The 17,827-nt window shown below is 40.7% G+C and overlaps 1 protein-coding gene across 1 annotated transcript; it reads right to left on the bottom strand.

Moving 5' to 3' along the window:
- Window positions 1-2,276: 2,276 nt before the first annotated feature.
- CYB5A (cytochrome b5 type A) lies at window positions 2,277-17,401 on the bottom strand. The gene is made up of 5 exons (XM_068396660.1): window positions 17,175-17,401; window positions 9,162-9,290; window positions 7,444-7,473; window positions 4,221-4,255; window positions 2,277-3,386 (listed from the first exon to the last, which is right to left on the bottom strand). Exons 1-5 carry the CDS (start codon window positions 17,316-17,318, stop codon window positions 3,308-3,310), a joined length of 417 nt encoding a protein of 138 aa, XP_068252761.1. The 5' UTR covers window positions 17,319-17,401; the 3' UTR covers window positions 2,277-3,307.
- Between the last annotated feature and the right edge of the window lie 426 nt (window positions 17,402-17,827).

Genomic DNA, 17,827 nt, shown 5'->3' with positions numbered 1-17,827 from the left:
TCTTCTGCCATGTCCACCCTCAACACCTATCATGCTCTTACACATATCCCCGCAAGCCATATTAAGACCAGATGAGTGACATGAAAAGCATCAACTGGCTTCAGAAATCTCTGACAACTGAATGTGACAGGAGAATGATCTTTCCTTATTTTCAAGCAGTCATTTACGAAAGCACTCCCCTTGTTTCGCTTACCTTTTTCTCTCTAACCACCCACTCCTAGACCTTAAAGCAGTTTCCAGAACACATTCTATTTAAAGAGACATTTTCCCACAGCTGACAGGTAAAAAACTTGTGATTTCAAACAATACAAGGCCACATTTATCCAGGACCTAAGTAGGTGGAACTCCAGAGATACCATGGAGTACTCTCACCCTGAAACAGGATCAAACATCAGCTTTATCCATAGACCAGGGTCTATGGAAAAAAAGCAAGATTTCTGTGGTACTTGTGCTACTGGGTACAGTTCCTGGACTCTGGGGGTCCAGGTGAGTTCTGTGGTGTTCTGTCCAGAGATACCAAGAAACCTTCCCTGAGGTTTTCCTGTGCATAACTCTTCTTATCTGACAGTGCTACTTTCCTCTCAGTGAACAGAACTGACAGCTCTTGGCAGTATGCTGCCTGCCTAAGTGCAGTAAACCATAAGACACAGGCACAGAAATGATACTACACAGGATAAAGGTCAAAATCTGTTCCTTATACATGAGACTCTGCAGTGCAATCTAGTCCATTCTGAGCTTTTAGCAGCCAGCAATATAGGCCAGCAGTTGCATTATACGTCCCCAATTTTAGAAAGCTGGCAAAGAAAATGTCAAGGATTGTTTTATGCATTCTCCTAAATGTAAGAAGATTAAGAACAAGTTGAACTAGTTTTCAGAAAGAAAAGAAAATCCAGCATTAATCATCTACCGAGATCCAATGTTCCAACACTTCTCATTAATTCATGTGCTTGTCTGCCCACCTACTTATAACCCAGGTCATTCAAAATTTGAAATATTTCAACACATAATGAATTAATCATGAGAAGGAATGTAATATAGTATGAAAGTAAAATTCAAATATATGACCCTTTAGTCAATAGCTTCACCTCAGATCTGGCCAGGCACCAGGGCTAAGGATACAGGAGCATGAGCTTCCTCCAACTCCTTGTTCCTTCTATGCTGTTTCTGAAATCCTTTTCTATAGTCAGGAGAAAATGCTGTAATACTATTAATGTTCTACATGTTTCGTATGACACTTTGATACAGCTCATTCATTCTCACCGAGTTTTGGTTAATAATCTTCATTGCCAGCCTTGCAGAAAATACAGTAACAGCTTTGCTCAAAATGGCCAAGAATTTAAAAGCATTCATTTACCCTCAGTAGTCAAACATTCAGAATAAAAACTTCCCATTTTTTTGCCTCTGAAGAAAATTTGTGATCACCTTCCATTTTCCTAGCTTTCACCCCCTTGCCAGTTTCTCTTTAGCATTCTGCAAAACCCTGACTGCAGCACAGCATTCAGAACTAGAGAAAGGCATTGTACCAGTGTGCCGAAGCAAGTGAGCCAGAAAGGGACAGCCTACTATTTTTTCCTCATGGTAAGAGGGAGCAAGCGAACAAGTTGTGCTGGCTTTACTCCACAGACACCAAGAGGAAGCCAAGGCCATCTCCATTTAAGGGAGCTCTCTGCCACTGCGCATTCTTGTGAACAACAGAGGACAGGCAAATGAAGGCCAAAAATGTAATGCTCAAATAATTTACGGCAGTATAAACGCTGTGAGTTTGCACAAGTAGACAACATAAGACAACATCCGATTTAAAGCATCGACCACTAAAAACAGCCTCTCCAAACAAAAATTAGTATTAAAGTTAATTGTCAGACAATTAGAGCAAGTACCTTCAGATCAAATCTGGTGACAAAGGATTTTGTTCTAAGAAAGCAGACTCTGTCCATTCTTTTCTTTTTTCTGTCAGGCTGTAAAATGATTGACTACCCTTAATTCACTTAACTAGTTTTTCAATAGCATAGTCATTCATTCCTTACCACACCCATGTACCTTTTCTCTTCTAAGTCACTATCTGGTGTTGAGGTCTTGTTGATGAAAACATTTATCTATGCTAACTGCTCTATAATACACTTTCTCAATTTTTACATGCAACTTCCCTGCCTAAGGGACATATTTGACTTTCAGCATGCACCATCAAACAGGTACTTCTAAGAAGTGTCCCAATATACAAAAGCATCCCTTCCAAGGCCTTCAAAAAAGTTTGAAATTAATGTATTAGAGCCAACAAGAATAAGCAATTAAACTTTTATTCATGATCATTTACATATGACTAAAAACATTCACTACAAAATGCAAACTTTCAGTTATCTTGTACTTAGCAGTGAAAATTGTCATCTCTTTGCAGTAAAGCACCAAGGAGCACATCACAGAACAGTCAGAAACAGATTCCATGTATCAGTTTTTCCCCTCACATTGTACATGACAAAGTTGAAGATTTTATAAAAGTCTAAAAGTTCCAGAATAAATTCTAGAGTCACCTGAGTGCTTGGCAGGAACAGTATCATTTAGTAGCAGTTACTTTTTTCCACCTTTTTTGCAAAAAAGAGCTACTTTTCACAGAACTGAGATAGACATAATTGGGCTAAACATTTGTTTTCATATTTCACCTGAATTTTTCAACGGGAGCCAAACAGAAGAGTTGCAGTAGGAGTATCTACAACAGCTGTAAGAGCAAATGTCAAGAGTAAAGGAAAAAAATCAGCTCGTTACAGCCTGACTGGTAGGGCTCAACTGCGTACAGGCACCTATACCCACTACTTCATTCAGCTTTTTCCATTACATTTAATTAGCATTTCATTCAAACATACTACATTTAAGAAGACCACATGATTTTTTAAGTTAAGTGAAGTTGTATACATGGACAAATACATGTACACAGTTTTGGTAGTCATTTAAAGCTGTAAAATTTGTACGTAAAGAGAGTCCTATGGACCCCATTACAGATTAAAGAGAAGTAACCAGAATCAGTGTTACATACAAAACAATATTCTAACATAGAAACCAATATAGTTATCACATAATTCATTAGAGAATAAAATTGTTATACAAAAAGAGAAATGCTGCCTTTTTATCACTTCAGAACAGCAAATAAGAAGGCAACATTAAGAAAAGTGCACAGCAGAAAAGAATTGCTCAGTTTTCTGAAAAAGTTGAATTTTTTTTTCAGACATCAGGCTTTTGTCCAGAAACATATTGGGTTAGGATTGCTTATATTCTCTCCCGGATCAGTCTCTTCTTGCATTAGTTCCCAGTAAGGCGCTTACTCTGACATGTAGGAACGATACATCAGGGCCACTATAATTGCTGCTATTGCCGGGATCACCCAGTTGGACCATGAACTAGAAGGAAGTTTTTGGAACAGCAGTTTAGGAAGTGACAACCAGCAAGTTTAAAAAAAAAAAAAAAAAGTCATTGCTTAAACAAGTCCTTCCTCCCCACTCCAACAGATACTTCAAAGTTATGGCAACAGAACACCTGGGCTAGCCAGCAATACTCTAGTCAAGTAAAAAGGCTTGTACTGTTAAGGCTTTGTACTACAGCTTACAAGAAGTTTGCTTGCTACAGAAGAGTATGACTCTAGACACGTTTAAAGTCATGATGTGCTGCCCAGAACATCATTCATTCAAAAGCCATTAAGTAGCAGCATCATATGACACCTTCAGGCACCCAAGCTCCCCACTCAGAGGAACAAGGAATGGTTCTCTGAGATTTCAGCAATAGGCAATTATCAGCAGGATATATAAAGTTTGATTCAGTGGTGTTCCAAACGGTTTTTCCCCCTCCCAACTGTGACAGATTTTCCTTCTTACAGATACAATCCTCTTATTTCCCCGAGATGCAACAGTTGTAGCAAATTTCAAAAGTGAGGCATCCATGTCAGTAAAAAAATCAATGGCACCAAGTATCTTCTACTTACCTGATAGCCTCCAGAAATGAAGGCTTGTGCAACATAAACTATTTGGTAGACACTGATACATATCAATGTGAGAAAAAATACAGCTAGTAAGCTAACATGCTTGTAAAATGGTACATAGATGCCAACTTGGACTTCATGTAGAACAGAAATTTTCATGCATCATCCTCTGACATCTCAGCTTCCAGCAGGTAGAAGCTATTCAGCTTTCTAAGCTTCAGAAACATAAAAATGAGGAACTTAAGGTGTCATACTATACCTGGAGTTAGATTCAGTAGTGGTAATGAGAGTCTCCTGGAAAGCAAAGCATAAAAAGATATTTACATCAGGCAGACAAGCCTCTCCATGTTAACTAGCCCCTCAATTTCTCAAAACTCATTAAGTGGGACTAATTTAAAAACAACTCAGTGCATTGCATTTGGAAAGCATTTTCTCAGAATTCCTGTAACAGGCTGTTGTATTAGAAGCTAGCTAGCAGCAGTTTCTGTAGTGAACATTGCATCAAAAGTTGTTAAAAAAAATATCATCACAAGGAATTTTGGTGCAAGCTAACTTCAACCTCAGGTTACATATGAGAAGTTTTAGTTGCCTAAAAGACAAAGATCCCTTACTTGCCTAAAATCTAATTGAGAAGATTCTGAATTAACACAAAATACTTCTTATATCAAACCTACATGAAGAAAGCTACTAATTTACATCCACAAGGCTTATTAAACTCACTTTTTAGTGTGGTGTTTCAGATTTCATAAGAATCAGACAAATTATTATAGTTGTTTCTGATATTGATTTGGCCTACTTGTTCAGTTTCCATAGAAAAAGCATCACTACAAGATCAAATCCCTGTTGGGTACATGTGCACAATTTATGTGAAGACTTATTAATTTGAATACTACTAATCGCACATGGCCCTAAGCACATTTAAAACATCCAAGCATTAAAACTGTACTTAAATTTAGTAGCACAATATCCATCACTGAAAAATTAATTGCTTCAGTATCTGAATATTTGCAATTCGTTTAAAGAGCGAAAGATTGCTAACATCCTCTCATAGGTTCAAACAGGCTACTTTTGCAAGTGCCCAAATCATCATAGGCTTACGTGTGACAAATACCATGTTTAAAAGAATGAGACTCAGTGATTACATCTATATTGGTTTTATGAATATCTCTATGAAAAACTAATCCCAAAGCCAAACAGCATGGAACAGCTTGTGCTCCCACTATTAAGGCTGACACCTTCTACAAGACTTGCCACGTCCACGGCAAGGGGATGGTTCCCCCCATTAGGACAGTAAAGGGAAAAATGCCCAGCTCATCAAAACCTGTTTTTAAACACTATGACACCAGGCATGTACACTGAGGGTACTTTAAATACAGTGCAAGGACAAGGAGGACATTTGAAAGCACAAGGCCGCTTGACAGCTCCTAGGGAGCCAGGGCACAGGACCTAACCTGCCCCACTGCCCACCCAGAGCGCAATGCAAAGTGAAACTGTCTTATCAGCTATGCCCACACATCCTGCTGGAGCAAGTGCTCCACCTTCCTTCTGGAACAATGGAAAACAGATGCAGTGTAGATAACTATGACTAGCACTAAAACAAGAGAACAAGCCAAATAGGGTAGTAAAAAGTCATTCGGATACATCTTAATTCCCAACTGATCACGCTTTGGCCAAACTAATATTCTAAGTACTTCAGTTTAGTAAATTCCTGTGAGCTTAATCAAGGGATTGTATACTACAACTTGCACTGGGCAGTCTGTTTCTCAGTTGCATTTATGGTTGCTGCTCTTACAGCTTAAGTGTAAAGCGCCCTGAATTTCAAAAGAAATCTGAATAGCAGATGGTATTCTTGGTGGGAAGAATCTCTTAATTCCAGTCACCACTCCATTTATTCTTTTTATTAGTACACTAGGTTCCAGTCCTTAATTAATAATTAGATCAATAATTGCTATAGTGAACATTTCAGTGTATATATGGTTTTTGTGGGGTTTTTTGTTTGTTTGGGGTTTTTTGGTTTTGTTTTGGTTTTGTTTTTTTTAAATTTTCTGTCCTTTAACTTATTCATGTTATTGGAAGATCTTACAAAAGTGATTGTTTCTTAAACATTACCTCTCTGTGCTGGTTTTGGCTGGGGTAGAGTTAATTTTCTTCATAGTAGCTAGTATGTGTTTTGAATTTGTGCTGAAAACAGTGCTGATAATGCAGAGATGCTCTCATTATTGCTGAGCAGGGCTTACACAGAGTCAAGGCCTTTTCTGCTTCTCACACCACCCCACCAGCGAGTGGGCTGGGGGTACACAAGAAGCTGGGAGGGGACACAGCCAGGACAGCTGACCCCAACTGACTAAAGGGATATTCCACACCATATGATGTCATGCTCAGCATATAAAGCTGGGGGAAGAAGAAGGAAGAGGAGGACGCTCAGAGTGATGGCATTTGTCTTCCCAAGTAACCATTACGCATGATGGAGCCCTGCTGTCCTGGAGATGGCTGAACACCTGCCTGCCTATGGGAAGTAGTGAATGAATCCCTTGTTTTGCTTTGCTTGCATGTGCGGCTTTTGCTTTACATATTAAACTGTCTTTATCTCAACCCACGAGTTTTCTCACTTTTACCCTTCCAATTCTCTCCCCCATCCCACTGGGAGGAACGAGCAGCTGTGTGGGGCTTGGTTGCTGGCTGGGGTTAAACCACGACACTCTCAAACAGCAAGAGTAAGATCCTAATCCTACTACACTTCATTTTAAGAATAATCTTCAACTATTTCCTAAGCACACTGCTGTTCTGTTAAGCAAGCCCTGAGCAAACACCCTCTATATACACAGCAGCAGCAACAACATACAAATTAATCCCTGATGCACTTGCTCCTTAAGGGACGTCTGAATTTTATGAGTTTGATAGTTGACTGCCAACACAACTTTATTCTATTGCAGATAGAAAAAAAAATTAGTAAGTAAGTGTAATACTGCATTGACAGGACACTCTGCAAAATCTACTGAAACAGTCAGGAAGCAAACTATATTTTCACCTTGAAAAGTGTTCACAATTGCAAATTTACTAAACTTTAATACAGCAATCAAATGCTTCTACATTCTCTATCTACTAGTGTTACCAATATATTGTTAAGCATCACATTTTTTCCCCACAAACACTTATTAGTTTAATCCATTCTCTCTATAAACTGATTTTTTTCCTAAACTGAATACTAGAAAACCACTGACTGCTTCTAGACTCACCTTTTTGCTATAGTGTAATGCCACCACACTTAGTGACCTCTTGGTTCAAAACCACACAAATTAAGGAAAAGAACACCTAACAGAAAGAATAATTTGAAGCCAGATCAACAGGTTTAGGAGATTTATGACCTGAAACACTACACTTAAATCAAGCTGAAATATTTTTGCCTCTGACTTCATACTATTTACAGATACTGTCCCCAATGCCTAAAAGAAACAATGTGGCATTTCAAGAAACACACTTACTGTTGGTTTCTGAAGCTTCCCTCTGTCATCCTGCAGGAAAACAAGCAAGAAACACTTAGACAAAAACCCAAAGCATTCAAAAAAACCCCATTTATCACTAAATCCCATTTGCAATTTACTCTGTTAATGTGTACCTATTTTTACCTAGGAAATAGACTTGCAAAAGAGCAGATGTCAGTGTATGATTTTGAGCTACCATAAACAAGATCACTTCCTTAAATGCTACTTCCCAGTGTACAATAAAGAAGTGAAACCCGAGCCTCCAGAGTATTTAATTATTTCTTGTGTCCATATTCTGGCATTTCTTTTGTACCTAGACAGTACACATAACCTTATACACTGATTTTAGTCGTATTAGTTTACTTCTACCTAGTCTACTTATATTATCGGGCAAAGTCATCTAACTAGTTTTGGTCCAATGTCCAGTGCAAAGGTCCCAAATTCTACAGATCTTTCATAAACTCATGAAGTTTTACTTGAAATAGTCACATTGATTACAAAAAAGCCCAACAGTATATAATCTTGACAGTGCTGTATTTGTACATTAAACTACTAAAGCTGTTTGTTTCATATCAAATGAAAACAGGCACTTGTCAAACAAGGAAGAACTGGACTGGTAGCCAGGTTAAGAACAACTTTACAGTCATCAACTGCCATCTGGAACAGATGACAAGCCTGCAAGGTTACAAATGTGCATCAGAGCTGAATTATTCCATATTAGGAGAAGCTACACTATTAATATTTATCTAGAGAGGACATAAGACAGATACAAGATCAGGAATCTTACTGTGAAATATGCTACTCAGGACAGTGATATTTACCCCAAATGCAAGACAAAACATTCACAAAACAGAAGTGGAAAAGAGAAGAAGCAGGGATGGGCAGTGAAGTAGAGCAGAAGGGCACACTAGTAGCCTAAACCTCTACCAAGTGGTTTTCAACTATTAACACTCAGAAGAGCTTAAATAAGACCTATATGCAGGAAGTCAAGGCAGAAGATCTGTAGCTAGAAATAAATCCTTCAAAGCTTGAGGCAGCAGAAAGGTGCTTGTTAAGCGTACAGGAAATGGTAAGGACAGCATAGAAAAGAGGAAGTGCACGATAATCCAGTGGGAACTGATCATAAACAACCCTGACAACTACAGGGAACACCGATACAGCTCAAAACAGGGGGGAGCCAGAGGGGGGGAGCCAGAGAGGGGGAAGACAGAGCATCAAACTAGACAACGGTTACAGTAGCTGTTTTCTAGACGTACATAAAAAGAGCTAGGATTGTACTTCTAGATCCAGATGGAAGCCTGGCATATATATTTACAATGATGAAAGCATGAAAGCAGCTGTTAGTAATCACTCTGCATACGGACATAAGAAAAGGTCTAGACATTCTGATGTATTACCTTCAGGGGTTTTAGAGTCTCACTAGAAAGCTCACAGGGTACACCAGAAATGGCATGATTCCATATTCAGTTTATTCAAGAACTAAGCTGTAAAATATTTCAAAGCAGCAAACTTTTACATGTGACCATCCTTATGCTAAACTAATCAAATCCCTTCACATTGGGGGAATCTATCTCCAGCCCAGGTCCATCCACAAACAGCTGCAGGGCTGGCATCCAACCAAACTAGCAGCTCTCTATTTTTAAGTAAATGACCAGAGAAATAACTAGATGCAAAACCACTATAGTAAACAGCAAGCACTGGTACTCTCACATACTCACCGGATGAAGTTCCCCAATAATAAAGGTTTCTGACAGTGTCCTTGCATCTGTGGAATGGCCAACATCTTCAAAGTTCTCAGTAGCATCTCCTCCAGCTTGCTCCCTGAGGACCTCTTCACCACCTGGGTGCTGCAATTATTAATGAGTTGGAATTTGTTACTGAAAACCATTCCACATTCTAAAAAAGGAAATTCTTAGTTTCTACATTTCTAAAAATAAAAAAATTGTCCTTGCAAAATCAGCTGCTAGACTTCATAGAGCAAACATAAGCCTCTCTGAATAACTAGAGCTTTATGTACTCTCTGAAGCCAAAACCAAGGAAGCTAAATCTCTAGTCCATCAGCAATGGAGCAGTAAGAGGCAGCACCCCTAGCAACTAAAGCATGTAGAACATTATGAGAATCAGTCAGCCTTTTAATAGCCCAACTATTATCTAAGTTATACTCCATGTTCTCACTTCTGCAGGAAATGTGTATTTTTATCCAAACAATGATTTAGACAGCAAAAAGATAAAAGCCAAAACGTCTAAGTTGCAGCAAGAATATTCCATGTAGATAAATAAAAAACGTGTTCACAAGAAGAGCAATAAAGCACTGAAACAAGTTGGCAAGGGAGCATGCAGAATCTCCATCCGTGAGGCGACCTAGACAAAGTGCTAAGGAACCTGACCTTCAAGTTAATCCTTGTTTGAGCTGGGGTGTTGGACCAGATAACCTTCAAGGGTCCTTTCCAAAATAAATTATTGTATGATTATCTAGTAAGCCAGCTACTTTGGAATTGTTTAAGCACAACTGAAAGCTCCAGAATGGCAGTTTGGTTTTAGCAGACTAAGAAATCCCATAACCACATTGCTGATAAAACCCCTGAGATGTAGAGAAGTTGTCCCCCAGTATCTCCTAATACCTCAACCCATCACCATTCCCTTAACCTAAATCCTTGTTCTCCATTGACTTTTATTCTTCCCCAGGATGCACTTTTTGCAATTGCATGCAGTTCCACATTTCCATCCATCAAATAATTCTGTCTACATGTACTGCAACATATATCACATCATCTAGCTCACTGAATTTTCTCAGCTTCAAGTTATTCATTCATATAACAGAAAAATAACATGCCATAAAAATTCACCACTCAACTTTTAAGTAGGAAACTACTACATAAACACTGTAGGCAAGCAAGCTGAAAACACTTCAGTAGTACTGCCTTGGATTACGATGACCATGAAGTAAGTTCTAACACTTTACTAGTGACAGAGGAAAGGAGGCTTTGGAGCCTCAATTCTGTTTTAATGCTTCTGACTACAGGACCTGAAATGATGAAAATAGGCAAAGTTTCTACTATTTAGTGTCATTTGCCTGAAGCATAGCTGAACAGAAAGGCTATGCTTGGACAGTAAATTAAAGAAATGGCATAAACATTTCTGCTAGTCTAGGCAATTCAGGGTAGCGTTTACTTCAAAGCCACCATATTAGTCTCCTCTATCAATCCTTCTCTTCCAACAAAAACAAGACTTGTTCCTACAGATCAGGAAGACACTATTCCTACCAGTTTCCAGCAATACCAGAACTCTAAAACTTGAATCTTTGCATTAAAGGCAGACATTTTAATGGATTAAGAAAGTTGCTTTTCTAAAAAAAACAAACTACCCAACACTTCTTTTAAAGAGCCAAGATAACCACAGCTAGAAACGTAAGGGATCCCTACCATGACTAAGCAAAAGTAAGATTAAGCAATTGATAAAGAGATTACCCACAGCACTTGAGCCAAAAAAGGTTAAAAGAGTGCATGCAGAGTAAAGATTATGCAAGCAGACATGCAAATATGGCATGCTCACCAAAATCCTGCCCTTGAATCCATTCTGGTAAGTATTCACAGGAAGAACTGGACAAAAGTTGAGGGATCACTCAGGTTCAGTGCCTTGAAATGTACAGCACATTTAAGAAGCTGAACTTGGGTCTAACAGGCTCTCCTAGATATTGCTGCAACCAAGTCTTCAGAGAATTCCTTCAGCAACATGGGGTTTGGGTTTTTAGGGGCTTTGTTTTGTTGTTGGGTTTTTTAATACCATGCTAAAGAATTGCACTCCCCAAACCAGAAAAATATACGTAGCTTCTTTAGCAGAAAAGGCGGCAAAACTCCTTGGAAAACATGCTTACCAAACAAGACATCAACAAGTAGCAAAGGTCACCAAAGTTAAACTACCCATAAAGCACTAGTAGCATGAGTAGCATGTAGTCACATACTCATGCATCGCAATGAAACCCAACCCTACTTGCACAAGTAGATAAAACACGGGTTACTCTAGTAAGTTATCAAGATCACATGGTTTACACTAGTTTCCCCAAAAAATTCACCAACCAACTAAACAAGTGGGTACCAGTATAACTGCATCTACATTAGAACTATTTCACAGAGTACTTTAACAAACTACCTGCAAGGTTGCTGACTGCTGGATGATGATATACTAATTTGTCCCCTGATCCCTCCCTTATGTCAGTGACAAAGCAATCATGTAGCTATATGGGCAGCTTCACTGAGGCACTCGGGCTTTTCTCAGTAGAATTAGTTTTTGGTCTAATTAGTAAATTATCTCTCTGTCTACAAAACCACAATATTAGTGTCACCACAGTGACTGCAACTAACCCTCTCAGTCGCTATCACTCATCAGCTGAAGGGGACAAACTCACCCTGACCTCTGCCACCACAGCTGGAAAACTGGCAGTATTTTTTCCTCACATCAGGAAGACTAAAGTATAGAGAATAACACACAGAGTTCCCAACTTAAGCCATTTAGCAGATGATGTTACTAGTAACCTACTAAACATACACAAAAGCACTTTGAAACTAAACATTTATCTTTAGATGGCGCCTCTGCTTAAAGATGCAAACTTACAAATGCTCTGCAAACAACTAGCATGTAATACAAGCTATTAATTAAAAGACTTCACCTCCCCTGATGAAAGGGAGCAACTGTGATGTCTCACAAAGGGCAAGAAGTGACTTTTCTATCAAAAGCAGAACATTTTCCATGGTTCAATGAGTTTCTCAAAGTTTATTTATACAGGGCCTTTGTTCACACTTCTGCATGGTAAACAAAGCGTGCTACCAGAATTTCTACTTTAATGAAGAGCTTCTGGGTAGACCCTGGAACTGGAAGCCCACAAGACTACACAGATAATGACTCCTAAACCAAAAATCCTGTTGATAAAAATAACTGAAGTGTTTTTTTGCAGATAAAACTGTGGTTCAAGGGAAATGAAAAAGCTTTTGCTGCTAAGTTAAGCTAGTCTAGCTCATTCCTAGGACATTCCCAATATAGCAACATCAATATTTAAGTTACACGCGTAACAGAAGTCTGCACAAAGCCAGCACTAGTACATAGCATAGACTAATTCCTAACAGTGGCATGTTCGAAAGTTTTAGATAAAGCAAATGAGCAGTTAAACTCACTGCTCTCATGTGGGTCAGAAGTCTGTGATTACTTCATCCTGAACACCTATCAGCTCTTCTCCCCCTCGCTACAGTCACGCAACTTTCTCAGTATCATAGTTCAAGACTCTATTAAAGTATAACTATTCTAATTCACAGTTCCTGCTCCCTCCCCCCTCCCATACTGGGAGAATCAAATCTAGGGTCCAATTTAACTTTTGGGGAGATTATCAAATGTCTGCACCAGCAGCAGCCTTATAAATTCAAGTTCTGCTTTCTGCATTACAGGGAATGAGAAGCAGAAAGGTGCAATAACAGAGCCAGAAAGACACGGAGAACCTCAGCTTTATTGTGCAAGCCAGAGAGACTAACATTTGTTTGTTTTAAGGGCACTTTCATGTGGTCTGAAGAGTCCTCCAAATTATTTCCATCACCTATATAAGTTACAGGACAGAAATTCCACACTCACGTAAAATTTTAGGAGCCTAGAAGAGTAGATGTCTTTATGAGAGTGCATTTGTGAAAACCATCATTATGGTTTTAGATTAACTGCAAAAGAAATGCCCAGCAGCTGGGTGTCCATTTCCCCACTCACAGAACAATTACAGCTTGCAGCACCTTGCATAAGAGTGCTAAGAAGTGCTATTTTTCCAAGCATTTTCAAATCTTCCTGCAAGCTTCATCAGAGCTTAAGGAAGTGTTAACACTGGTTTTAATCCTTAGACTGCAAGGTTCTAAAATAAAAATTCACATGGTACACTGACAGACATCAAGACATGCTAGTACTGGCACCTTTCATTGTAAGCTATTCACTACCTTAAACAGAGTGTTACGCTACCCCTCCACAATATCATCATACTGGATGAATGTAACTTATCACCACATCCAGCAAATAACATTTTTCATTCTGACAGAGTAAAACAATATTTGTTTTTCTGCACTTTATTTGATCAGCATTACAAAACACATTTTGAGGGAGCTGTCCCTTCTGTTTAGAAACAGTGTTATGGAAGCACCAGTCTACACCTTATGAAAAACCCATTTTCATTGGCCATTAATATTTTTCCTAAATTATGACACCACCAACAACTGAGGTAACCTAAACAGTCTGTATTAGATGAATATTAAATACATACCATAGGTAGTTTCCAGAAAAAGGAATTTCTCACAGGTAGAGACATTCCTATTCTTGTTAGCTTCTCTGCCTAGCTTAAGGGATCCAACCAAGTTCCCACAAAAGCCATAGGGAGGACTCTTACCTCAGTGGGAAGTAGATCAGGACACTAATTTCATTCTTATTTGTATAGGCCCAGCTACTCTTGTTTAGCTCATTAGATTGATGTCAAAGCCTGACTAGTGGGATTGCTTTATAAAACTACTATGGAGGAATATGTCAAGCATTACCAAGATACTTAATCCATTAACTGACATTTAATATTATTCACATATGCAATTACCTGTAATACACATATAGCAATAAGATCCTGCTGTGAGTACACATGCATTTCTAGTAGCTATTGTAGGACCTGAAACTATGAAAAGGTTTCCCAAGTTTTCTCTAATACAGGTCTGACAGCCTTTGAATGAAAAAGATGATATTCAGTTTTCTGGTCTCAAGAATGGTCTTTTATGCCAAGAGTTTTCAGATACTGTACTCCAAAAGCTGAGGTCTCTGGATTTCCTCTCCTACAGAACGTACTCTGATAATCAAAGAAAAATCAGAGATATATATTGAAGTTATAAAGTTTTCTAAGATCTGCCATTTAAAAAAAAAAAATAAAAAAATAAAAAAAGCAGTTGTTGGAATCTTCATCTTCAGTAACAGTGTCAAAGTACACAATCCTTTCCTCCTCCTGTATTTCAAATGATCTTTCGTAAGCCTTGTCCTTAGGAAATCAAGCTATTATGGTCACCCTAGGCAATGCCTCCACTCCTTTTCAGCCTCACCACTCCCAACACACATACACGACCACCCCCAGTCCACCCACTATCTAATTTAAATCAAGCGTTCACAGAGGTTGATGGTTCCCCAAAACCAAAAAAGTTTCACTAAACATCTACAAGCTTTACGAAGAGACGGGAGCTGGAGAGAGGAAATATACCCTTTAAGTACTGTAATAGAGTGAAACACAGCAGCATACTTTCACTTATTAGGTATAAGAGCAGCCAGTGTGTCTTTCGCACTGAAGCACTGCAAAGGTTTCAGCTTCATAATCAATAAGAAAATATTTTCATAGGTTAATGCAGTTGCTGGAAATGCTGTTGAATTAAGAAATGGGACTGGTGAACTCAGCTTCTGTTCCCAGTTCTTCACTCCCTAGTAAGCTGATATTTTTACTTATTTACTATTTCAGAAGAGCAGGAGTGAAGTGTTGCTTTAGCAGTGCATCCTCCTTAGTACTACTGGACTTATTTTAGTAGCCTACATTTAATTCTTGAAATATTTTAAGCTCTTCTACTCCTGCAAGGAGCTGCAAGACTTAAAACTGAGTTTGACCAATAACACTATTGAAACAGCTAATGTAATACCCACTTCACTGAGAAGTGTTCACTGTATTCTGGAATGCACCTGCAAGGATTTCTCCTCATCCGTCACATCTAAATGCCTCAGGGTGTCTGACAGCGTCAGAAGAATTAGCACATCACTTGATAAATTAACTGGGTATCAAAAGTATTCAAAAAAAAAAGCAGCTAAAAAAAGCATCCTATGAAATATTTTAATCCAAGGGTTCCATCCCAAAAATCACTAACACAATGAATGGTAACAATATCCAAGAGTTTTCCTTAGGAGTGTAGTTTCATTTAGGTACTTTGTTGATAATAGTTATCCAAGCTCATTCATTTATTTTCCCAGAACACGAGCCAGAAATTTCAGCTTCAAAACCAGCCACATTCCCTTGAAAGCTGTTTAGTGCAGGGCTAAATTTTGATCCACATGTACCAGAGTGCATCAGACATTCTACAGTTGTCCAGAAACAACTGTTTAACTGCTTACAAACTGAATTCTTTTTTTGATCTGCTGCTGAATTAGCAACATTGTCCTGAAGGCTGAAATAAAGACTTACTTAAGAGAAATTTGCCCAAGCTAGTGCCTCTTAATATTTACCAATTTCACCACATGTACTTAAGGAAGAGGCTGCCAGGTTGCTTGTGCAACTACCTAAGTCCAAAAGTTCATTATATTCTGGATTTTTTCTCAAGTGTGTTTTTTTTCTTGTGTTGTGTTAGGTTTGGGGTGGTTATTTTTAGTGTAGTTTTTTTGGGGGGTTCTCTCCCCTAGTCTGGAAGCGCTTATACTATTATGTATCAATCAAAATTGACCAATTTTCCAAGAACGGCTACTTCAATTTCTCAGGCTGCATGAAACACCACATTCTTCTCCAGGGCTTCTAGAAGTAAATTGGCCTTGCCTGCATAACCAAACAAACATTTCCATAACTAAAGGATGAACCAGATCAGGGACAGAGCTAGATGAAAAATAATCAAGGAACAATCAGTATATCAGTTTCACAATCCACCCTGCTGAAAAGCCACACAATTTGTGCTGGCACACAGCTTAGGAATGAAATACTATCTGTGTAAACAGCGCCTTTGAAAAATTGCTTGTAGACCTCTTATTTGCAAAATGCTCAATTTATACTTTGAATTTCAAGTGTTCACAACCACAAAAATCAAAATGGGACTACAGAACTACTGAGGCTTGAATTCTGTCATGTCACTACCAATCTGAACTGTATTCTCAAATAAATTAGTTTAAATCTGTAATAACGCTTTTGAATTGGATGCTAGGTCTTTGCAGATTGGGAATAATAGGAGTGAGGGAGAAAACTCAAAATATCATTAATAAATCCTAGCTACATTTAATACTGAAAAAAAATGCTTAATATTTGCATTTCTACATCTCCACAGAAGAATATTTTCGTTAGCTTTATCCAGTAACTAAAATGCTTCCTCCTTAACCATGACTATCAATAATTACATGAATTGTTCACCATCAGTAAGTGATCAAGAACATCACTCGTCAACTGGGGAAGAAAACCACAAGGGCGCTCGGCCGGCCCGCTGCACTCCAGCGGAGTTGGAGCTTTCGCAGCCCCACAGCCCCGCGCTGCGCGCCCACGCTGAGGGGATTAGGGCAGCAGCAACAGCACAAAACCTTTGGCGAACTCCGGCTTCTACAACGGCAGAAAGTTTACACGCAGGTGAAGGCAGGAAGCCGTTCCTAGCACCGGGCTACACGCGAGCGGGACCAGAGTGCTCGGCACACTCGGGCTTTTCTCGCCCGAGGGGCGGCCGCTGACCCGCCCTGGCCCGCCGCCCGCCCCGCCGTTAGAGCCGCCCTCCGGCCCCGCGGGCGCTACAGCCAAGGCGCGGGGCCGCCACACGGATGTTTTCCAAGAGCGCTACGGCGGCAGGCCGAGGGCGGCACCCCGCCGGGCTGCGCTCCGGGGGAGGCCGACGAGAGCCCGCATGGGGCGGCCGGCCCCCGCCCCAGCACACCGCGAGAGGAGCCCGGTACCGCTGCGCCCCTGCAGCGCGGCCGCGGGCCGCCCACCTCCCCTTCGCCCTGCCCCGGACACCCACCTCGTCCAGAAACTTGGTGACATCGTAGATGCGGTGGTGCACGATGATCCAGGTGCTCTGGCTGTTGTTGTGCTTCTGCACCTCCTCCAGCCGGTAGTACCGGCCCCGCCACGCCTCGCCCCCGGCCTCGCTGGAGCCCACCATGTCCCCCACGCCACGACGCTGACGGCCCAACAACCGACCTCAGCCCCGCTCCCACGCGCGCACGCCGACCCGAGCCCAGCCGCAAGCCTATCACCGCCCGCCACCGCCCCTTCCCTCCGCCCGCCCCCTCTACTGACGGCTTCTCATTGGCGGAACCAAATACCTTTCAAAGAAGGCGTCAGGCTGGCGACCGCTGTGGCCCCGGGGGAAGGACTTGCGGAGTGAGTCGGCTGCCTCGTACCCCGCCCTCTGCACCCGCCGCGGGCGTGAGCGGCGCCCTTCACGTGATCAGCCGCCGGTCACGTGACGCGCGGGGACCGACTGCGGCGGGCGGGCGAGGGGTGAGTGGTGGCCGAGTAGCGCCCGCTGGCCGCCTCCAGGACGTCGCCGGGCTGCGAATCCGCAGCTTCTTCCGCCACAGCAGGCGAAACGTGCTGCGAGGGGAGGTTACCCCAGCGCTCGTCACCTTTGGCAGCGGTTGGCTGCGGTGAATGCCGGGCAGCGCAGCG

Source organism: Nyctibius grandis, chromosome 3 (genome assembly GCF_013368605.1).
Source record: "Nyctibius grandis isolate bNycGra1 chromosome 3, bNycGra1.pri, whole genome shotgun sequence".
Lineage (NCBI taxonomy): Eukaryota > Metazoa > Chordata > Aves > Nyctibiiformes > Nyctibiidae > Nyctibius > Nyctibius grandis.
Note: the sequence above shows the minus strand (reverse complement) of the source record. Positions and strands in the feature narration are given on the sequence as shown.